Source organism: Motacilla alba, chromosome 1A, assembly GCF_015832195.1.
Source record: "Motacilla alba alba isolate MOTALB_02 chromosome 1A, Motacilla_alba_V1.0_pri, whole genome shotgun sequence".
Taxonomy (NCBI): Eukaryota; Metazoa; Chordata; class Aves; order Passeriformes; family Motacillidae; genus Motacilla; species Motacilla alba.
The window spans coordinates 67,610,672-67,633,884 of NC_052031.1; the positions used below are offsets into that span (position 1 = coordinate 67,610,672).

The 23,213-nt window shown below is 50.1% G+C and overlaps 1 protein-coding gene and 1 long non-coding RNA gene across 4 annotated transcripts in view; one reads left to right on the forward strand and one right to left on the reverse strand.

Annotated features, from left to right (window-relative positions):
• Nucleotides 1–110: 110 nt before the first annotated feature.
• Nucleotides 111–22,209, reverse strand: ADA2 (adenosine deaminase 2). 3 transcript variants are annotated; one of them, XM_038153879.1, is made up of 10 exons: nt 21,621–22,209; nt 20,303–20,628; nt 17,756–17,981; nt 10,814–11,024; nt 7,541–7,668; nt 6,392–6,482; nt 5,993–6,101; nt 4,925–5,082; nt 3,894–4,096; nt 111–3,244 (listed from the first exon to the last, which is right to left on the reverse strand). In XM_038153879.1, exons 2-10 carry the CDS (start codon nt 20,613–20,615, stop codon nt 3,136–3,138), a joined length of 1,548 nt encoding a protein of 515 aa, XP_038009807.1. In that variant the 5' UTR covers nt 20,616–20,628; nt 21,621–22,209; the 3' UTR covers nt 111–3,135. The 3 variants fall into 3 exon arrangements, with proteins under 3 accessions (XP_038009807.1, XP_038009808.1, XP_038009809.1); XM_038153880.1 differs by having other exon boundaries at nt 21,617–22,209; XM_038153881.1 differs by lacking the exon at nt 20,303–20,628.
• The window catches only part of LOC119708047, a 28,879-nt gene continuing 15,277 nt past the window's right edge, over nt 9,612–23,213 (forward strand). The window contains exons 1-2 of the long non-coding RNA XR_005258946.1: nt 9,612–9,966; nt 17,665–17,793. This is a non-coding gene — a long non-coding RNA (uncharacterized LOC119708047). The remainder of the gene's footprint in view (nt 9,967–17,664; nt 17,794–23,213) is intronic.

Sequence of the window (23,213 nt, forward strand, 5' to 3'; positions counted from 1 at the left end):
CACTCCAGGCTGAGTGATGTGAGACATCCCCATCAAATCTGGGTATCCGTTGTTCTTTTTAACAGGGAAATAAAAGGGAAAAAAAAAAAAAGGAAAAATAACCCCCACGATTAAGACAGGTTTGAAAATTTAATTATAGACTATGTTCTGAAAGAGACAGGCAAGAGAGAGCATTATATGTGATGTATTTGCCAACAAATGTGAGCAGGGAGCCAAGGTGCTGGGCAAAAGGGAGTAGACTGGCAGCAAAACCCTTGGAATTTTGCTACTAAAAGCTGAGTCTCAGTGAAGCCCTGAAGCCAAATTTACCCAAAGCTTGAATGGAGCTGAATGAATTGATCTTTTAGAACTGCTGTGGTCCAGCCTAAATTCCTCCTTTTTTGCACACCTGGAGTTAAGAGAGGTGAGGATGCAGCCTGGGCTTCTCAATTCGCACCTTTCTCCCAATTAAGACATGCTGTAAGGAAGAGCAGATTCCCAGCAGCAAGGCAGGCTGGCCCTCCCTCTGCCACACATTTTTGAGGGCTGGATGAGACCTGTGCCATTTTAAACCCCTGTGATTTTTGCAGAAACCTGATTCTGCTGTAATCCTGAGCGGCATCACACACCGGTGGCTCCAGGCACTTGGCCCCATCACAGCACAGCTGTGAAGTAGGCAAATAGCCAATGTGCACAGCAGGCTACTCCTAGGAAAGCAAGAACAAAGTGGACACAACAGGTAAACTGGTTCCAGCAAGCATTTGGCAAATGGAGGATCCAGCCCTGCAACTCCTGCAGGTAATGAGGAGAAAGGAGGACTTCAGGTAAGCAAAAAGTGGTTCAGGACCTCAAGAGACCATGTGCAGGAAGAGCTGAAAGCTTTCTGCTGTGGTGGAAAAGGAAGGGGCATGGGTCAACCTGTGTGTTGACGAGCTCAGCTCCTCCCACAATGGCTCTGTAATGATTAGCTTCACCTTGGCAGCAAAGAGGCTTATTTAAGGGAGAATCAACTCATGGCAAATAAAGATCTTCATCCATCCACATATAGCAAAGCTGAGAGATCAGGTTGCTGAGAGGGACAGGGCTTTGTGTTGCTGGTCAGCTGCCATTCTGCTTGTTTGCAGTGGTTCTACTCAGCAGCATTACAGGTAAAGCACTTCCCAAGTCAGCATTTATAACCTGGCCATGACAGAAGCCTACCCTGGGGACTTTAGTCTGAGCTCTGTATGCAACACCCATGCAGGAGGAGGGAGGGTGGCTCTGCTCTGGCTACTCCTCCAGTATAAAACTCCTTCCCAGGACCAAATCTGTATCAAGGCCCAGGAGAGGTCAGTCTGCAAAAAAAATAAAAAGCATCAGGATGCTTCAGAAGAAGATGCTGGGGGTGTGGGCAGAGAGAGCTGGAGTAGAGGTAGCTGTGGCTGGAAAGGGCTGGGGGCGTAAGACAACACTCCCCAGTTAGTGAGGGGTGTGAGTGGGTTCTCACTTTTTCATTTCTGTCGTTTGTGTGGCTGCCTTCTGCATTGCACACACGTGTGGTTTGCTGTGATTTTATTTGTGTTCTGTGATGGGGTCCATAGTGTCTTTGGTTTGGTTGGTTTTTACTTTCTCTGGGATAACCAGAGATGAAGTTGAAGCCTGTGAACTGTGGGCAATTTCACACAGGGCACACAGGCTGTGCAGCTTGCTCCACTTCTGTAAGAAGTGTGTTTGCCTCCTGCTAAGGTGTTCCAGCCAAGGTCAGTGGAAATAAACACTACAGCCAAGCTGCTTGAGACAATTAACAGAAAGCACAGAGAGAGTAAATTGGCCCAGGCTGGTCAGATTAGGAACAACAGCCTTTGCAAGTCTGTGTTTCAGAGGAGGGAGATGTCTTTCATTAGGAATTTTTGTCAATTCTCCCTTGACTGATGCAAAGCAGCATGATTGTACTGAAGTCAGGGAAAGATGCTCTTTGATCCTGACTGCATGCTTGGCATGTGTGTGCTGAAGGATTTTTCTGAATTTATTTAGCAACCTGCTTAAGATTTCTTTTATCTGGTTTGTTTCTTTGGTATTTTTTTTTTTAGTCTCCCTGCAACCAGTTCTCCTCCTGATATTTTTGATGATGTTAAGACAGGGAATCAGCTTGTCAAGAGACTATTTCTTGTGTAGGATTTTTTTTTTTTTTGCCAAGGAGCTGGAAACCACAGAGGTCCACATGAGCCGTGTGGATATCCACAGCAGTTCTGTACCAAGGTGAAAATCTCTCTGACAGGCTGAATAAGGCCACGTTTGCACGATGAGTGCAGCAACAAAGGCTGGTAGTGGAACTCCCTGAAACCAAAAGGTGTTTCCTATAAATGTCTGTATTAACACAGCCTTGTGCAGAGAGATCGTTTTAATCAAGCTGGGTCTGGGAAGCCAGGATGTTTTTGACTTAACCTGAAATGTGTTTTGTCTTCCTATTGACCAGACGACAGGAAAAGACTTTGTAGTAAAAAAACTGCTGGCAACTGAGGCACCTCTCTTCTGGCTTTATGATCACTGTGCAACCAGGCTTAAATGTTCTGGGAGCAAGTTCCACCAGCTTGTTTCCAGCCATGGAAGGTCCTGAAATAGCAGACATCAGACCTATGACTGGTTCCTCGACCTAGCAGTGCTATTTTGGCAGCAGGCCCACGGTTAAACATAACAAGAGTAATTTTCAGTCCTTGCTCTCTTGAAGGTCAGTGGCCCAAATGGTTGGATGTTTGTCTTAGCTGTTTCCGGACAAGGTCTGCATTTTGTAATGATAAAGCAAAATTCAGAGATCCTCCTGTTGGCAATCTCCTGCTGACTCTAATTGGAAAGCATGTTTTTCCTGAATATGGATGTCAGGATTTGGTCATTGGCAGTTTTTAATTGTGTTGACTCTTTTTAACAGGGTGACTTCTTGTGGTTGCTCTAAAGGCTCAGTGCTCCCTTTTACCTCCAGTCCATGAGTTTCACAGGATAGTGCAGCTCCTTCTTAGCTTTAAGCCCATCAAGCCTGGCTTAGCAGAGTCGCTGCTGCCAGGTGAGACTTTGACGTCCATTCATCTGCTCAGGTCACATGGAAGAAGCAGTCTCCCTCTTAGCAATCAGTCTGGCTCACTCTAGCTTGCCAAATGCCTTCTGAGATGAGCCTTGTCCTCTCTACAGCTCCCTTAGAAAGCTATCAGAGAGGTCAGCCACAAATTGGTCCCATTTTTTCTGCCAGAGCTCTTTGGCCTTGGCTTTCTCATCCGGTAGCATGGCACTGTATCTGTGAGGAGGAGGGAAGTCAGTGTCAGGCAGGAGACAAGGGGGCAGCTATTTCAAAAGCAGCACTGAAATGAAAAGGCAGGAGGCAGCAAGAGATTAACCCTTGCAGGACATGCCTGCACCACACGCAGTAACATGGTGTAAAACAGGCAGGAGCCGGGAAAAGTGCAGGAAGACCCTGGGCATCACATCCAAGCTATTTTTGGGCATTCAGAACTGTCCAGTTAATAGAAAAAGGGGTTAAACACACCCAAGCAAAATGCTAATTGTTTTCCTGTGTTTCCCAGATGGGTCATGGCAAACACTGCAGCAAGTCAAATTTTGGCAGAAATAGACAAGTGGTACAAAGACATACAATTTCTACCAAACCCAGAACCAGGTGGTGGAGGCAAGTTCCCAAAGAGTGGAAAAGGAGGAATCCACTGGAGCATGGAGTCAGAGAAAGGCACTTGAGAACACAGGCAGAGGAGCCTCTGGGCCCCCTGTGTCCTGCCTTTGGACAAGACACACAGAGGAGATTTTGGATTGACAGAAGCCCAGCTCACGTGGCAGAGGAGACTCCGGAGCCAAAACCCAAATGCAAGCAAGGGGGGAAAGCTGATAGTCTCCTTATGATTACTATGGCAAGGTGAGAGAGGTGATGAACTTACTTTATGGAGTTGAGTGCAAGCTGTTTTAGGGTCCTCAGGTCAGCATTCATCCCTCCAATGGCCATGAACACCTCATAGAAGTCATAAGAGACTCCCTTTGCCCCAAAGATGGGGGGATCATCGGGGCTGATCACAATGGGGTGCCCTTCAGCCATGAGGTCGGCTGCAGGGTGACTCCTCAAGTCAGCTACCAGCAGCAGGACCTGGGTGGGGAGGAGTGGGAGACAACACCTCAGCAGGTTATTGCTGCAGCCGTGTCACACTGACACCTGCCAGGGCTGCCTGTGACAGCAGGTAGGGAGGGGTCAGGGAGGGACAGGCTCCAGAGGACTGTTCAGAATGTTTTCTGCTCTGAACTGCTGCAGGAGGAAGCAGCTTGTCTCCACTGACGGTACAAGGAGATTAATCTCTTAAATAAATCACGTTAATCAAGTCCAGTGGGGTGAATAACTTGTGCTTATTAGAACAATTTGACTGTGAGCAATTCAGGAAGAGTCTTTTGGTCACACATTTGCTGTGGTGCTTAGCTTGAGGTGTCTGGAGATGGTATCAGGGTTCTCTCCCTTAAGGCTCACACCAGTAAATCTCCACCCAAAGTATCCTTTCTGCTGCACCCAGGGGACAATGGCACCACGCTAATGTGCTGCAAAAGAGTTCCCACTGGTTAAGAATTCTGCAAAACCAAGGACTTCCAGTTACAATCCCTGCTTCTCAGCCTCTGGCCCTCCTGGTTTTGAAGTATTTTCAATTATGTCTCTTAAGGCACCTCTGTGTCTCTGGGCCTCATCTCCACTAGGAAGGACTGCTTTCCCGAGTTCCTCTGGATAGGAAGTTAAATTATTTTTTTGCTGACTGGCACTACAAGCCTTATATCTATTCACAGTGTACATCTGCATAGCAAACTGCAGTCTAAGGTGCTGCGAAGGAAACTAAGCCATCTAAGTGTGTATCAAAACTTGTAGGTGCCCCCCAGCTGACCCTCACAGCAATAGTGAACCCCTTTACAGTGACCCAGCCACATAACAACATACCTGGTTGGAGATGGGACAGACTTCTACAGGAACATCCCTCTTCAGAGACAAATTTTTGGCTACTGGGTGTTTAATGAGAGCAAGTCCGTGGCCAATCCTGCTGGTATTCAGTAGCAATGCATCCAGAACATTATTGTCTACAGAGGTGCCCTGCCAGTCTGAGCGAAGACAGACAAGAGTTATTGCAGTGCTGTGAGGAAATGAAGCTTCTCAAACTGCCAGATGATTTTGTTAATAGATGTCCCAGTTGTGAGGTGAGAGGGTTGCTCATGCTCAGAGTTTCCACTTGCATTTTCAGTGGAACAGGGATCTAAATCTGCCCAGGATAGAGATACCCACTTATCTCACCTGGCTTTAGATGTTTACAGTACTGCTCTTGCAGCTGAGTTTATTATGCTGGACTCCATTACTTGTCAATGGAGAGAAGTAACAATTACTGGGGAGTGGCCTGTGCATTAGAATGAGATGTATTGTAGCTTAGAAGTGCTTGCTCCTGCCTGTGGCTATAAAGGGAGCCCAGGGTAACCACACTTTTTCTGTTGATGTCAACATGCAACACACAAGGCACAAGTTAGACAGACTCTCCTGGTTAGGATAAATCCCACCAGTGCAGGCTGAATTATATATTGCCAATAATAATGCACTGCCCCAGGAATGAAGGGTACATCAGTTACTTTGATGAGCCTGTTCAGTTAAGACTCAAGTCTGGCTCAAACATTATTTCACCTTCAAATGTAAAATGACGGCTGGGGGACTCTGCTGCTGTTGTGGATGGGAAGTGAATGCTGTTCCAAGGAAGAAACTCCTACACGTGACTCCTTGTCACACCAGGTCAAAGATGCTGAGCAATGTGGCACCTACAGCCCAAAGCTGGGAGGGGTCAGTGGGAATGCCACAGCCCCAAACTGATAAGGGGAGAAGCTTAGGGGAAACTGGTTATGTGCACATGTATGCACATACATCCTCTTGATACAGCCAGCAAGCAAGCCAGGCTTGCTGTTTCTGCTCTTTGCAAGATTTCAGTCTTGCCTCTGCAAGCAGTAACAAGCCTTGAGTCCTCATGCTCACCAGTCTCCCCAGCATGGAAGAAGTATGGCAAGTTGACCCCCATGGAATATGGGATGGTCAGGGCATCCTTCAGGTCCCATAAAGAATGACCTTTGTCCTCATCACCAACCTGGGGGAAAGCAGAAAGGTATTTTTGAGCGTGCTTGGGAAGATGGTGGGACTTACAGCTCTGTATAAATGAGGTGCCAGCTGTGCTGAAATTACAATGCTGTGGGGTAGGGAGCTGATTCTTTCAGGGGATTTTGTCAATTACCCTCAACAAAATCCTTAGCTGGAGGATTTGCAATTCATTAACACTGATTTCAGTACAGCAGCAGAGGTTCTGGCTCTGGTATACAACATATGCTAGGGGTTATATCAGCAGGGGTTAATGTGAAGCCCCAGAAGAAATACAGTTACCAGGTCGAAGCCTGACAGGGTGTCTGGGAAGCGGGCTCTGAGTGCCATGGCAGTGACGATGGCTTCTTTAATCTGGGAGACATTCAGCATCCTAGAGAGCAAGAAAGAGAAAGCGCTGCAGAAGCTGACTCCCACGGGCCTGCCTTCTCAGGGTTTGAGTTGTGAAGTGGGGTCCCCAGGGGTATTTCCAAAATGCAAGCTGCTCTTGAATCTGACAACCAGCTTCAGGTCTCTAGAGGAACAGCAGTAGAGAACTGATATTATGAAATGAAACCCATGAATGACCAAGAAATGCCTGGCTAGACCCTGCTGCCACTTGAGTTGAGGCATGCTTGTCTAACTCATTGCATTTCCCATTTACCAAGAGGGAAGAGAACACAACAGTGTGGAGAGAAAACGTATAATTATTTTTTTCTTTCCTCCTGGCTGTTTTGTTGTGAGGTGAGGCAGTAACTGCATTTCAAGAGAGTTTTCCATTTAGGTTTCTTCCAGCCCTATCAGACTTAAACTCCTTGGTGCATTCTGCAGACTGTGTCCATACTCAAGCCGGCCAGAGAGGCAAGCCAGTTCTGAACTGGAGAGGGCATTGTGCCAAACCAGAGCAAGTCAGTGCTGCTGAGGTCTGCTCTGCTTGCTGAGGATCACCTCACATGACTTCATGGCATCTGGCTGCCTTGGAGGGCAGCCTTGTGCCCGCCTGCCTGGGCAGCAGCACGAACATACCGTACACAGGCTGCGGGGAGCGGCGTGTGCTGGGTCCCAGGGGGACCTCTGACACACCGAGTGCCCATACTCGGGCACTACTGTCACTGCTTCAGTGTCTGCAGGGCTGGGGAGTGCATCCAGGCTCAGAGGAGAGCGGGCATGGCTTGGACACACACACAGGCAGCCCTGCCCGGGCTCATTCCTGCTCCCAGGGCTCACAGACACTCCTCTGGCGCTCGCCTCGCACGTAGGCAGACCCATATGGATTCTCATCCTCAGCTTTTCACACGTGCCAGGGAATGTCTCAGGAGTCAACACCCCGGCTCCAACAACCCATGTGGACATTGCCAACCAACCTTGGCACTCCAGCCCAGCATTGCCTCTCCCAGCCCTCTGCCCACCTCCGACGCGGCACGGCCGCTCTTAGCCCTGCTCAGCCTCTACCTGTGTGCTGCAAATATAATCTTGGCTCCAACAAAGTCTGGGTGTTCCTTCACGAACTGCCTGGTCACTTCCTGGTAGGCTGCCACAGACCACGATTTATTGTGCTTGGTGCCATCCAGTTCATACACCTGCAGCATGGAAAGCACGTGACAAGCAGTAGTTAGAAGAGGTGTTTTACTGGAAGGTGGGAGAAATGAAGTGACAAAAAGCTTGGGAGAAGCAGAGTGCTGTGGTCTGAGAACAAGGCAGGAAAACAAAAGTGGTAAAATCTGTGCAGAGCATTTCTTCAAGCCTTTACCAGCTGGCAAGAACCAAGGAGTGGGTTTCCCCCCTCCTATGTGATACAAGTTTCTCTGTGTTCAGACGTGGCAAGCAAATGCCCTTGAGAACCCCGAGGAGACCGTGACCTCTTACTCCTGTCTGTATCCAACACTGCAGCGTTTTGTCCAGCTGTCTGCAGCTCACACATGCTCTGTGCCTTGCAGTGGCAATCTGTCAGCCCAGGCAGCCCCAAGGCACAGGATGGCTGAGCTCCATAAGCTACCAGCTGAGCTGGGCTCCTGCTCCCCTCTGCCAGAGGTTTGCTTCATGACCTTGAGTCAGTCATTTAGTCTTGCCATGCTTTCCCAGGTCTCTGGCTGCAAACTGGGAAAAAAAAATCCTTTTGGCATGCTCTGTCTCTTCAGCTTTCTCTGGAGGTTCCCCATGACCAGGGCTGTTTTCAGGGCTTTGCCCTGATTTCAGCAGGGGTGGAGACCCTGAATCGATACTAAAGCACAAAGGCCCTGCCTGGAGTAGCTCACAGACAGCAGCTGAAACCACTCCATCAGTTCTCCTCTCACCCTTCTCACCATTCTTTTCTCCGTCAACTTTCTCCTCAGCCTTCAGCTGCTCCACCTCACCCCCTAACTCCCTCTCTGGTGCTGTCCCTGGCAGGGATGCCCCTGCAAAGCCCCACACCCCGTCACAATGCGGTGTCCCCCTTGCAGGCACCAGCAGCCCTGGGGCAGCTGCAGATGCTCAGAGGGAATTTTCCCCAGCTGCAGCCCATGGGAATGTGAGACTTTACACAGCTGAATCTGCAAACACAGCTGGGCTTAGGGGGCTTTTCCACAATGTTTGCTGTTTCACACTAAATCCCAGTTTCATTTACTTTACCTCGGGGCCGCTTCTGGCAGGCTTTGCTGCAAGGAGAGCTTTTGCAGCCTCAGCGCTGCTGCGGAGCCTTGTGGAGGATCTCCAGCCACACGAGCATCTTGCTATTCCAGTCACACCCTGCTCACCTTGACTTTCCCCATGAAGCCTTTCCCTGCCCTCTCACCCCAGCTTCACCCTGGCTGTCCCTTCGCTGCCCACGCTGCCCTTCCATCCCAGCATGGCTGCAGCTCCTGGCATTCCCTGCCATGGTACCCGGGCTGCAGGGAGCCTGCCTGCAGCTCACAGCTCTGGGGCTCAAAGCACTGGGGCTCACTGCATTTGGGCTCACAGCACTGGGGCTCACAGCTCTGGGGCTCACAGCTTGAGCTCACAGCTCTGGGGCTCACAGCACTGGGGCTCACTGCACTGGAGCTCACAGCACTGGGGCTCACAGCTCTGGGGCTCACAGCACTGGGGCTCACAGCTCTGGGGCTCACAGCTTGAGCTCACAGCTCTGGGGCTCACAGCACTGGGGCTCACTGCACTGGAGCTCACAGCACTGGGGCTCACAGAATTGGGGCTCACAGCTCTGGGGCTCACAGCACTGGGGCTCACAGCACTGGAGCTCACAGCTCTGGGGCTCACAGCTCTGGGGCTCACAGCACTGGGGCTCACAGCTTGAGCTCACAGCTCTGGGGCTCACAGCTCTGGGGCTCACAGCACTGGGGCTCACAGCTCGAGCTCACAGCTCTGGGGCTCACAGCACTGGGGCTCACAGCTCGAGCTCACAGCACTGGGGCTCACTGCATTTGGGCTCACAGCTCTGGGGCTCACAGCACTGGGGCGCACAGCACTAGGGCTCACTGCACTTGGGCACACTGCACTGGGGCTCACTGCACTGGGGCTCACAGCTCTGGGGCTCACTGCACTGGGGCTCACAGCTCACAGCTGCCGGCTGCGGGCGAGCCCCAGGGCTCTGCAGGCTCCCACGTCTGCCGCCAGCATCAGGAGCTGGATGGGAAGCAAATCTTCCCTGCCAAGCCTCTCTTCAAAAGGACTTACAACCGTGTCTAAGGGCTGATGGTAAAGACAGGGTATTTTCCAGGCAGGCCCACGCACTTGTATCATGGCAGATACTCTTGGCCTGGAAACCTGTGTGGCCTGGGGGGACGCCAGCGCTCAGGCTGCCTCACAGCACAGGCATTTTGACATTGCTGTTATTTTCTCTTTCCAGGTACTCCAAAGACAGGTGGTGGCTTAATTCAGCGCTTATGGCAACCCGCAGCAAAGTAAGACTCATGTAAACTTTGTGGACTTCTCCATGTCATTCTTTGGTTTTTCTCCCTTTTGCAATACATCCTTCTCCTCTCAGGCATGACAGACTGACAGAACTCCCAACCCCACAGAGTCCTGCATGGAGCTGGGCTGGAGAATTGCGTGGGAAAGGTGTGTCTGCCGTGACAATACTGTCACTGGGAAAGTGGGAACACTTAGGGTGGTGCGGTCTGCTGGTGCTTAGGGGGGCATTAGGGCAGAGTGGGCTTGGAGGACAACCAGACCAGCTCTGGGTGAAAGGCTGACCCATTACCAGATTTTGGTGTTAATAGCAATGAAAGGAGCAGTTTATACTTCATACACACAGCCAAAAATTTTAGGTTGTCTGCAAATTGTGGGAAGTTGTGTTTTGCCAATTGATTGACTCACCTATTCAGAGTAATCATTCTGAAATAAGCTGAGGATTTAAAATAACATAACTATTCCAGAATAAATCTCTATCCAAGACAGGAAATTTGTGCAGAGTAGCTGCCACAGAACAGGTGATTCTGGTGCAGACAAAACTGAGCTATCTCTTCCCAATGAGCAAGATTTTGACCCAGATCCCAGTCTGACTGTACAAGGTAGTTTTGTGCCCATGTCACAGCAGGTATCTCCCTTAGCCATTTAGAAAAAAGAATCTCTCAAGCCCTTGCCTATGCAAATCTCCAAGAAAGATGTTTGAATATGATCAAGGTTTTCCAGCATCCTTAGAAGAGGAGGTATGCAAACATCCAAAAACTAAATTCAAGATAGGGCTTGAGAAAAGCTATGGAGAAATAAGGATTTAAAAGACTACTAGAGAAGCCAAACCCCACGTACCGCAGGCAGGATAGCTCTTATCTCAACATACTGTATGTTATCTTCATAGAGCTCCAGCAGCCCCTGGTAGAAATAGGCCTTGAACACAGGTGCATAGCAGATAAGTCCAGAGGCAATGAGAAAGACTTCTTCAAATCTTTTCCAAATGAAAGTCTGAGAAGGGTAGGCCAGCTCAGGGGCATCTGTCACCAGGGTCAGGTTTCTCAGCAAGCTATAGAAAAGGAAGAAGAGAAGGAATGAGGAGAGCAAACAGAGCCTGTTGGCACTGCAGTACAGCAGTGACTGCTGCAACGAGGAAGCATGCAGGTCATTTTTCTGCCACCTGTATTTACTCCTCTAATGGCTGGCACAGAATTTGTATGATACATGTTGAGCTGTAAGCAGGGTAGGAGTAGGTGCTTAAAACCTGCCCCGTCCCTTTTTCAAGGGACAGAGTTACAAAAGCAAGTACAGTGCTTTGATATCAATTATACTCTGCTATTCAGGGTATCCCTAACCTGAAAATCTTTTATATCAATCTTACTCTGCTACCCAGGGTATTCCTAACCTGAAAATCTTTTATATCAATCTTACTCTGCTACCCAGGGTATTCCTAATCTGAAAGCAGGCATGCATTTTACTCCTGCAGACAATATGTTTTCCCAAGAATCTTCAATGCACATAAGATGTCACAACACTTGGCCTTTTGTTCAGTACCTGAAAGGCAGACTGAGTTTACAGGACATGCCATGTACTGGGCCAGCACCAGCCTGCTTGCTGAGCCCATAAGTTGTCCCGGTACCTTTGTATTGTCAAAATATGCCACCCAAAAAAAAAGCAAAGGGAAGACAGTTCTGAATCAGAAATCATTTTTCCCAGCCACTGAGAACAAACCTGCCTTGCTGATAGCTACTTCAGGGAAATAGCTGATAAGAATCTCAGTCCTGGCTTTTCCTTACTGTGATGGAAATGTATTTATTTCCTCCATCCACTCAGCTGGCATATAAACCTCTTTCAGAAATCCAGAGAGAGAGTGGGTAGTTTTATCAAGCAGACTTTAAGGGAGCCAGTAAATTGCAATATCCAATTGTGGGTGACAGCTTGCATTTAGGACAGGGTGAGCATTTGTGCCACACCACCATCCTCTGGCAAGCTGATAGCCTTCATCCCACCTGAAGCCCTGCCTCTGGCAACAGCCCTCCTTCTTCCACCTGAAGAGTAGCTCATAATAAATTTCTCCTACCAGTGGGCGAAGTCTAAATGGCAATGCAGGGGTGCTTATCTTCATTCCTGGGTGGACAAATGGAAGCCATCACAGAAACCTGCAGATGTTTTCTTGCTGGCCCAGTGCTTATCTCGTCAGGGGCTTAGTCAGGGCCTAAGCAGGTTCAGACAGAAATACCTTCAGCCATGCTTCAGCTTTCATCTGGGTATATTGTTTCCCCTGAGTAACAGCTACTGATCTTTAATAATGTTTCCTGTTTGATGTCTTGGCCCCCATCCTCGTGCAGTGCTCTGCTCTGTTATATTGGAGGTGTGGCTTTGATTTGTGATCTTATTATCTTCATCCAGGACACTTCTGTGGATGGAATTAAACCCCCACAGCCCCCCTACAGATGTAAAATGTGATCTGGTCCCAATTCATGAACTAAGACATCCTGGGCAGATATGCCTTTTGAATCCCTCCATCCTGCCCATAAAACAGAGCCCGTTTCCCCAGGATTCGCCTGCTGTTTCACTCTCTGAGGATTCTCTTCCAGGGCCTGCAGTTTCATTTCTTCCCCACTCTGTTAATTTCTTTGCCAGCAACAATTTTAGAAGCAAACCTGTACATAAAAGAGATGCTACTACTGTTAAGGATGAGACTTTAAATGCTCAGCAGTCTGGAAAATTCAGAGTTAAGGTTTCCACAGCAACTTGGGCTCTGCCCTCCCATGCATTACAATAGGGGCTTTGGTGGCATTATCGAAGGACACTGGGCAACCCCAGCTACTGTTCAGTAATCCATGCAGCCAGAGAAGACCGAGCTGGACCACGGAAGGGGCACGTCACCCTGATTTTTTAAGTTCTTCTAAGCCTTCTGATGTTTACATTCTTGTAATGAACTTTCTCACACGCTTTATGTAAATAACTTCTTGTTTTGCATTTTTTTATGGAGGAGGAGAAATTTGATGGACTGTTGGTTTGTCCAGTGTCACTGGGGAGGTGGCACTTTCACCCTCCAATCCACTGTCACTTTTAGAAATCTACAAATGTCAGAATCAGAATTAAACTTCCCTCTCTTTTTTTGCCTTAGAAAATCCAGTATCGGCGTCTTTCTGTGTCGTGTCCTAGAGTGACAGGGGCGGGCAGCGAGCAGACAGCCGGGCATCACCCTAGAAACCAGGAATGCAGGAGCCAGGAGCATCCCGATCCAGCTGCCCGAGCTGCGGAGGGGGGCAGCCGCCGGCAGAGAGGCTGTGCTGCTGCTCATCAGGGAGGTTTCGTGTGGGAAGAGCTGGGGGAAGGAGCATTTTCCCCTTCCCTCGTGGCCGAAGGGCAGCTCCCCTCCAGCTCGGCACCTGCCCGCAGCCGGGAGCCGAGCGGGGCTGTTCCCAGCGGCGCTGCGAGCGCTCCGGGAAAAACCTCCCCGTGGATCAAAAGGCCGTGCAAGCCCGTTCTCGCCGCTGCAGGCAGCTCCCTTTCAGATAAGGATGGGTGGTTAGCCGGGCTCCCACCACTTTCTCCCCTTGTCCTGTGAGAACTCGGCTCCTCCAGCGAGGAGCACACGCAGGGCTCCCTGCTCTAAACCGGGCTGTACAAACTCCTGCTTGTTTACTTAGCCTGTGCTCTTGGGCTAGAAACAGCAGTAAATCCCCACACCACCCTGCTCCTAAAAGCACATAAATCAAATTGTACTTCTCTTTATAATCCCCTTCCCTTTGAGACTGATTATTGATCCTTACAACTGTTGAAGATTTATTGCATAATAGTGATCCATCCTTGATAACCAGATAATCTCCTCAGGGTTCGGGGGCTTTTGCCATCAGAAGCTCATGCAGATGAAGCGAAGCTTCATAAAAACATTATTTTTTTGCTTCTTCTCTGGAATGGGCCTTTGCCAGTGATCAGGTGCAGACTACAAATAGCCTTCCATGTCATGTCATATATGCACTGAACAATGCTATTGCAATGCATATGCCCAAAGGGGCACAGCTAAAATGACCGGCCAAGGATTATTTATTTTCAACTGTGGGTTTGCTTTCTCTTTTCCTGGGTTTTTTTTCCCCTATTTTCCTTTCCTGTGCTATATAATACAGAAGTGAAAGGTTTTGTTGTTTGTTTTTAAAGGGATTCTTTTTCCTGCTCCTTTTTCTGTTCTCGATGGGTAATTATGCCCCTCTCCTCACCGTAGTATCTAAATGTCTTCCAGTGGTGCATTAAATAGTGTGACTAACATCTGTCACATGTGGTTCATTCGCTTTCTCTCGCTCTCTCTCATCCCCTCTTCTTCTCCCCAAGGGGAGACTTGTGGAGGGAGTGGAGTGCTTTGTTTCTGCAGTGGATTTTTATTTCTTTTTTTCTTCCTCTTACTGCACACACTGCCCTATTTTTCTGTGAGATAAGGCAGTCAGAAGACACAGAGGGGAAGGTGATGGCGGCCGGGGCAGCCGCCAGTGCCCAGGGGAGTTGTCCCTGAAGCCTTGGCCGTGGTGTCAGCTCCCTCACAGATGACTTCATCCTGGTGATAGAGAGCTCTGCTGGGCACGGCCTCAGTCCTTGTGCTGCTGGTGGGGGGTGTGCAGTGGTATTTTACAAATATCTGGAATGTCAGTGCTGCTTCCCTAAATATCTGGGGGCACGCTCTCGCTTTGGAGGTGGCAGCCATTATGTTGCCTCTTGAGGGAAAGAATGACATTCTCCTGTATCGTAATTGATTGTGAAGAATATAAGTGAGGATTGTTTTTCCTTTTAAGTATGAAAGCGAAATCCCCTTCCTTTCTCTGTCCCTTGGCCCGTGGTCTCCTGGCTCTCCTAAGAGCATCTTTTTGGACTCTCACCAGTAACACAATACTCCAGGGTCTTGGCCCACGAGATGTGTGCTTTGAATAGGAATGATTAGACCTTCTCTTGAGGGAAACAAACAAAAGGAGTCACTTCCAAAGCACACACCTAAAAATGCAAACAGCAAAAAAAATCTTGCAGATTCCCCTTTCTTCCACCCGTTCCTGGTCGGAAACGCTGTAAGGTGAAAGAGGTGCAGCTTCTCCGAAACATTTCCATTGTTCCTTCACATTTGCTGATCCACCCTGCCTTGCATGAGAGCCCTTCCCTGCTGCCATATTCCCTTGACACTTCCTTGAAACCACCCAACTATCCATCCGTTCTTTCCTCTGACATCTGCTTTCTCTCAGCTTGTCAGTGCTCAAGGGCAAAGAGGAGTGCAGGAGAGAGGTAGCCTGGGATGCACATGTTCAAGAGACTGGGAGAGGTTCCAGAAACTGAGAAGCAGAACAGATTGGGGCCTATTCCTGGCTAGAGACCTATTTCCAGACGGCCAAAAACATTCCTAACCCCCAGACTAGTGCCCAGGGATTAGATGAGAATAGGAGGGGAAGGGCCTCAAGTGTGGCTGTTGTTGGTGTGTTTGCACATTATGCCTAATGACTGCTCTGTGATTTTGTGGTGATGAGCACGGAAGGGCAAGAAATGAAGGACAACATACTCAAATAAGATAACTGAGCACCCAGAATGCCAGAGATCCAAGTTTGTTCTTGGCTCAGGCACATGTTTGCTGAGGAAAATCACTTCATTGGCCTCGGCCTCGGTTTCCCCTCCACATTTGGGGAGACCCTTGCAGCGAGGCTCTGTCTTGTGTCCCTGTGCAGTGCCTGCCACTCTGAAGTCCTGCTCTGACTTGTGGCCACTAAACACTGTCAGACAAGTACAAAAGGAGAGGAATGTGGCAGTACTGCTTCTGAAAACAAGTGTTTCCACACAGGAACAGAGGGAACCACACAAGGCACAGCCCCAGTCACCCAGGTGTACAGGGGGTACAGGATGCCCTGCCCTTCAGCCTCTGCCAGAAAGTGGCATCATGCCATGGAAACACAACTAAACACAAGTGCAGTGAAGGGTTGCTCCTGAGACACTTCTAAACGCCCAGTGCAATTGCTTGGGCTTTAAGGAAGTGAAGCTGTTTCAAAATCCAATCTCTTGCACGCTATTTATGGGTCTCCTGGTGTGGTTGAAGGGAGCTGGTGCTGTCATCTTTCCTTCCTCATCACTCCCAGCACAAATGGAAGGGAGCTAATGGGGAACCAGTTTTCTCTCTGGGAGACACAGATCAGTGACTTCTCACTGGATCTTGTTTTGTCCATCACACGTCAAGGCAGTTGAACCTCGGGATATAAAAGATCAAGAGCCCAGGGTCTGGCATCACTTTCTCCTTCCCTTCTGGACTTCCATAAGAGAGGGATGGTGGATGCCCTGGCGACTCAGACCCCTCTGCCCTGCCCATTGCTGTTTTTGGGGAGGAAAGGCAGTACCATGCCACAAGTCTGGAAGCTCCTCAGCTTCCCAACCTGCCCTCCTTCCCAGATCTGCAGGGTACAGAGCCCAGACAGCTTCCACGTGGAGGGGACACCAGCTCACTGAGAGTTAAAAGGCCTCTATTTAAGAGCACACAACCTCACTGAAGAGCACTGCAGCAAAACCCACCAAGTTTCACTTGGGAAATGCTGGAATTATCATCTGCACTGCCTCACTCCAGCCCTCTCCTTGTGTGTTGGCATGGCAATACTGTCTGTCATTACACGACACCCCACACGTTTTTTTTCTGCAGGACCCCAGCCCCCGGAGCGCCACGGACAGCGGTGCCCTCTGAATGGATGGCTACTCAATATTTTCCTTTGTCCTCATCGCTCAGTGTCTGACTTCATGCATTATTTAGCGCACTCTCTCCAGCCCCCCACACACCACGGCAGAGCTGCATGCTTCCTCTTGGCCTTTTCAGCAGGGCTTTGTCCCGGGATCAATGGCCCCTGGATGGGGAGATAGGACTCTGTGTTCCCATCACCACTGGCTAGAGGGGGAGCCAGGCTCTCCCCAGCCACCTGTAAGTGATTAAATGCCAGGTGGTTCAGACCAGCCCAGGCCTGATAAAAGGCTGCCAGCAGTGAAGGCAGGAGCTGCCTGCAGGGAGAGGAGCTCCTGCAGGAGGGTGAGTGATGCTCTGGGCAGCCAGCTGAGCTGTGAGCAGCTGGACAGCTGCAGGAGCCTCGCCTGTAAGGGCAGAAGCTCTGCTAGCAGGAGGGTGTTCGAGGGGAAGGAGCCCCCAAACCAGGCAGGGGTCCTGTCTGTGGGGTTCCTTGGCTCAGCCAGTGCCCAGGAGGGTGAGCCACAGCTCCTGGTGCCCTTTGGGAATGAGTGCCTCATGCTTCCAGGTGGTGGGTGTCAGTGGGGTTTCAAAGGCAGAAAACAAGTTTGGTGTTTGGAGGGACAGTGGGGTTTCATTTTGGGACGTTTGAGGGGTTTTGCTAGTGCAGTAATTAACATAAATAGTTTGCCCAACTTCTTGCTCCAAATCAATACAATGACTTTGCAAAGGACTTTTCTGCTGTTGGGGAGAGCCTGTTCATCATCTGCCTGGCTTCCTCATCCTGTTTTTGGATACCTCACAGGATGAGGCACCATGCAGCCCTGTCCCACACTGAGAGCCCCTTCAGCCTGAGTGCCGAGGAGAGCTGGGGCCAGGTCTCATCAATCTACTTCAGCTGCTGTCCTCAGCATTTTGTGCACAGAAAAAATCAGTTTTTATGGTCCCTGACTCTGCTGTACTCTATGCAGCAGCCTTCAAACTCTTACATTGTTATTTGCTTTTTCACACACAGCCTTAGACGGAATTCCTGACTCGCAGAACAGCGAGCAAACGGGAAAGCTGGACCACAACGGAGCACCACCAGGCCACCCCTCTCCACTCACCCTCTGTCAAACTCGGCCACGTCGCTCAGCTGTCGCCGGTAGGTGTCCAGCAGCAGCCACGGGGAGCAGGGGGCCGGTGGCGGGCGCGGCGGGCCCGGCCGGGAGAAGTGGAAGCGCACGGAGCCCACGGGGGTGAAGCAGATGTAGCAGTCGGGCAGGTAGGAGGCATTGAACACCAGCCAGCCCACGCTCAGCATGGCGAAGTCGTGCAGGTGGAGCACAGCACCTGGTGGGGGACAAGGATGTCCTGATGAGCCCAGGCAGCTGGGGAGGAGGTTTGATGGGGTAGCAGTGTGCTTGCCCGGGTTTGATGGGGTAGCAGTGTGCTTGCCCGGGTTTGATGGGGTAGCAGTGTGCTTGCCCATCCAGGGTGTCTGGAAATGCTCATAGAAGGCTGTCAGTGAATTCTCCCAGCAAGGACTGCACGGCTGCTCTGCCTCCCCCAGGCTGGAGGATGTGGCCCCCTCCTCATCAGACACTGGGCAGGCAGAGCGTGACAGCTCCCTGGGAGCACAGGGAGGGGGAAATCAATAGGGAGCTCTGCTGCTCCACTGGGATGGAAAATGCTCCGAGTTATTAAAGGTCTTTCAGGCAGAGTTTGCTGTGAGCTGGCTCAGGCCCCACTGTTTTAAAGAGAAACTTGCATAGGAGGCAGCAGATCACAAGGCATGCTGGCTAAAGCACACCTGAAGCAAAGCTCTGTATCTGAGATGTTTGGATCCCAGCTTCAATTTTTGTGTCTAGTCCATATCTCTTCTTTCAGCTCTCTGGAGCTCTGGCATACACCAAAATCCCAGACCACATTACTCTGGGGAATTGCACTCAGATGCAGAAGTTCGGTTTACTTCTGTGCCTTATCAAAAGCATGCTTGCTTACATTGTACATCTGCTGCTGGCCAGCACAGAGGGCCTCTGGGGCGCTCTGTTATTGTGCAGGATGTTGGCAGCTGCCAGTCTTCCTGGCACAGGAAGCATCCTCTGTATGCTCACCTTCCTTATCATTTCATGTTGCTGAAATCTCTCCTTTTCCAAAGACTCCTGGTGTTATTGGTGCTTGAACTAAGCCTCACCTTTGTAAAGGGAAGACACTGTGAGAGCTGAAGCCTTAGATATGTATTTTATTGGTCTAGGGGAGACCTCTTAGTCAAAATAGCTTTGATGCCCTCAAGGGTAAAGGGAGAACATGAATAGCAAGAACAAGATTGGTATGTATTTGACATTAGATTAAGTTCCAGACTATAATTTACAGTGGACTAATCTAATATAGACTCATGTCTATGATCTCCCTCTACAGAGGGCCTGGCTGTAAAGATGCTGAGGAGCTGAGGTTGCTGCTCTCAGCAGAGGGGGTGCACCAGACTGGGCATGCTGCAGCTCTCTGACCCTCCTCTGCCTGGCAATGTCACCTTCCTCCCTACGAGAGCAGCAACAGACATTACAGCAGTGCCTGAAACAACAGCAACTCCCAGGGGCTCTGAACAAATCCTACTCAAACAGCTACAAGGATGTGATCTTGGCCCTAAAAGCTTACAGCCCTTGCAAAGATTCCGAGAGCCCATTTAAACATTGCCAGGATTGAAAAGTGTTAATTATTTGTTTTGACTCCCACTTGGTATCAATGACACTGGAGGTGAAGAGGGGAGTACTTCTGAGTTTCTAACTGTTCAATTCAGCCATGAAAGGATAATGACATTTCTGACACACTAATTGTTTATGTTAATGGATTGGGATGCTGCAAGACTGGGATCTGCATCCCACAGCGGAGACTGGGAGGGAGAAGGTGGGAAGATTGCTCAGGGCCACATCCAATCTGGCTGTGAACACTTCCAGGGATGGGGCAGCCACAACTTCTCTGGGCAACCTGTTCCAGTGCCTCACCATCCTCTGAGTAGACTTACTAATATCTAATCTAAATCTCTCCTCTTCTAATTCAATACTGATCCCCCTGGTCCTGTCACTACCTGTCCCTGTGAAGTGTTGCTCTCTCTCCCTTTTATAAGCTCACTTTAAGTGCTGGAAGTGACAGGCTTTGACTTGTACACAACAAGCAAAGAACATAAAGATTTCAGTGTTAGAGGTAGCCCCTTCCTCCTCTAGTGCCCCCAGACTTTCCAGCACACTTCCAGGTCTGCTACCACCTGCAGAAACCCTTTTTGGGGGATGCCACACTTTTGCCTGAGATACAGAATAAGGTTGGTAGCCTGTTCATGGAATGTGTCTGGGGGAAAAAGAGAGGCCCTGGCTGGAACATGCTGAGTAAATGGGGATGTCTGTTATTTCTTGTTGTCTTTGCTTCCCCTGCCTCTTCTCCACTCTTGAAAGACTTAAGGATCCATATTGTAAGTTAAACCAACTGCCACAATTGCTGGAAATGTGTATTCACCCAATCCATCCCCCTCTTCCTCTCCTCAGGGCTTTTCCTGAAACCCAATGAGCACAATTTACAGCTCTCAGAAGCTTGTCTCCCACATCCTGTGTTTTGTCCCAGCTCAGAAAGCAAAAGATGAGAAAGGATGAGTAAGATGAGACTCCTTAAGCCAAGCCTACCTTTAGGCATGCGCTTTAAGATGCTGAACACCTTGCTCTGGTCAATGAGGCTTTTTGCCCTGAAGAAGTGCATGCTTGGAGGAAACTGTCCTGTAGTTATGGCTGCTTCCACTTCCTTCTTCTTGAGGTTTACGAGCTTTGTACTGAGCTGCTGCTCCTGCCTACTCAGCACCAAGTTGCCACCTGTCTGATGGGCTTTCTCCTCCTGCATCAGGGAGTCCCTGTCCTTCCAGAGAGGGCTGGGAAGGCAGGGAGCAGCCAGGCTCAGGAGGAGGTATGCCAGCCTGATGCCTTGCCCAGATGGAGCTTTCATCTTAGAGCTGCACCTGGACAGGGAGAAAAGACTGAGGCATTAGCAGAGGGCAGAAGGGAGCCCCTTGGCAGTGGGATGGGAAGTTGTTGGCCCGTCATGCAGAGGCAGGGGGTTAATGGGATGCTCAGAACTGGCAGGGACGCCTGGGACCAGTGTCCCCTGAGTGTAGGGCTAATGGAGCAGCACACTCCCTATGGCTGCTGACTACACACAGCAAGGCTGGGTAGGGTGAAGAGATGTTGCTCCTTGGATCAGACTGGCAGCATAGTAGGGCAAAGGGCCAGCTCTGGAATGGGGGATTGGTGGGGTCAGGATGCTGCTTCAAGCTGGGATGGAGCTCTCACTGAGTAAGGGCTGCTGCTGCCAAGGTGCTGGCTGTGCTGATGATGTCCAGCTAAGGGGCTTGGCTCAAGCTGATCAGATCCCCATTCCCTCCAGTTGAGAGAAACTCCTGTTGCACCCTTTTAGTATATTCCAGCTATCCCAAGGGTTAATTTACAGGCTGGATGCCCCAAGGCTTTCTCTGCAGTAACAGAGGTGTGTCCTTTCCTTGCAATCCCAGAGGAAAGGGGATGGAAGTGAGACCACGGGAGTAGTAAGAGATGACAGGAGGCAGGCACTTGTGAACTCTGAGCACTCTCCCTCCCCCCTAAAAAGCACAACTGCAATTTAATCCTTCAACACCAGGCTTTAGTGACCCTCCATGCCAATCTCTGCAGAGCAAAACAGGCTGGAGAAGAGCTCAATATTTTTCAAATAAGCCTATGTGAATTACATAGAAAGGTGCACAAGCAGGGCCTATCTTCTCCTTCCAGCCTCTCCTCCACCTGTAGGTCCAGGAAAACATCCCCAGCCCCTTGAGTGGGTCCCGGGGGTTGAAGGTGTGCTGGGGAGCAAACAGAGCAGTGGTGGCTGCAGCCCCACAGCAGGCCTGGATCTGAGCTTAGAAAAGGAAACATCCCGCAGAAAGTGTTATCTTACCCGTGCAGAGACTGACTCTGTTACTGTTAGCTCTCCTCCTCCTCCCGGCATCCAGAGCTGAGCGGGGAGCGGCGCTGCCTCCTGCGCCAGCGCTGTCCGAGCGCGGGGAGAGATAAAGGGAAAGATAAAGAGCAGGCTCCGTCCCGAGCGGGCACACGGAGTTCCTCTTCCTGTGCGGCCGTCCCGGCTCGCCCGGCTTTTATTTCACCCCAGCTGCACAGCTTCATGAATATATAAGGAGGAGGAGGCAGCCGAGGTTATGAGAAAGTGGGACACGGGAAGCGGGCTGCCAAAAAAAGCGGGGTCACTCGGGGAAACCCCCAGATCTTTAACCCCTCAGTGCCTGACAGCGAGGGCATCTCCGGGGGTTGGTGAGTGCGGCCGTGCCGCGTTCCCGGGCGCGCTCCTGCAGCTTTCCAACGCCCAGGGAGAAGCGCACGGGCGCGTTCCTGGCGCAGGGAGGCTCCGAGCCCCTGCTCGCTGTCCCGGGAATACACACGAGCTTGGCTAGCTAATCCTAATCTGCTGCGGAGCCTTTAATGCCGGCGACACTGCGAACTCTGCTCGCTAATGCTTTTACATCTGAGAAAGCAGCAACTTGTACCTCGGAATGGTCCTGCCCAGTCTGTGCCAGCTCTGGGAATGGGGCGGGCATCAATGCGGGCGGCTGCCCTCGAGCCTGGGAAGCAAGTCAGGTGGAGGGGGGATGGATTTATTTAAAAAAAAAAAAATCAGTAAACAAATACTTTAATTTCAGTATTTTATTTCATACAGTTCAACGGGCTGGAGTTTTAAACGACTTTAAATTTAGGAGTTTTAAACTGCTTAAAACAGATGTTACATAAACAGCTTCCAGGGGAGAACAAAGTCCATTTGGTTTAATTTAGTCCAAAAATTGAATCATTTTAAATATTAAAACAAAAAGAAATGTCTTGCGAGTTAAGAACTACTGAAAACAACCCACAGCGGTCACAAAGATTGTATTTGAGGCAGAGGCAGTAGAGTCTGGTCAATAATATGTTAAATTTCATTAGCTGGCACAATGGACTGAAAGCAGGGTGCTCAGGCTGCCCTCCCCGACTGTCCCAGCCAGACACCTGCCAGCTTCTCCTCCTCTCCTGGTCCCTTCACTCTCTGCTGTCACTAAGATCAGCCCCAGCATCCATGCAGGGATCAGCCAGGGATCCCAAATACTCCCTAAGCCCTGTCCATGGCAGCATGTCCAGAAGGTGGCTGTGCCCCCTCGCCTGCCCCTCAGCAGCATGGGTATCCCTTGAGTTCCTAGATGGTCCTGCTCCCAAAAAGGGAGATCAGTGGAGTGGGAAAATGACCCCAATATGCTCAGCAGCAACTATTGGTTGATGAAAGCAGCTCAAGGGTGGGAGGTGTGAGGAGGGAAGTGCATGGAGTGAAAAGGGATGGTTCCGTAGGGACAGGAGTTCTGCCTCCAAATACCTTCAAGGGAGCAATATCAGTGAAGGAAGGGAATTGCTTTAATTTTCTTGTTGTAGTAAAGCCTAGCATTAGTTCCATAGAACCAAATTCAGGCCAGGCAGTTGGAAAACTGGCTCTGCAGTGAGAAATCAAGTGCTAGAGACAGGTTCCCACTGTGGAGCA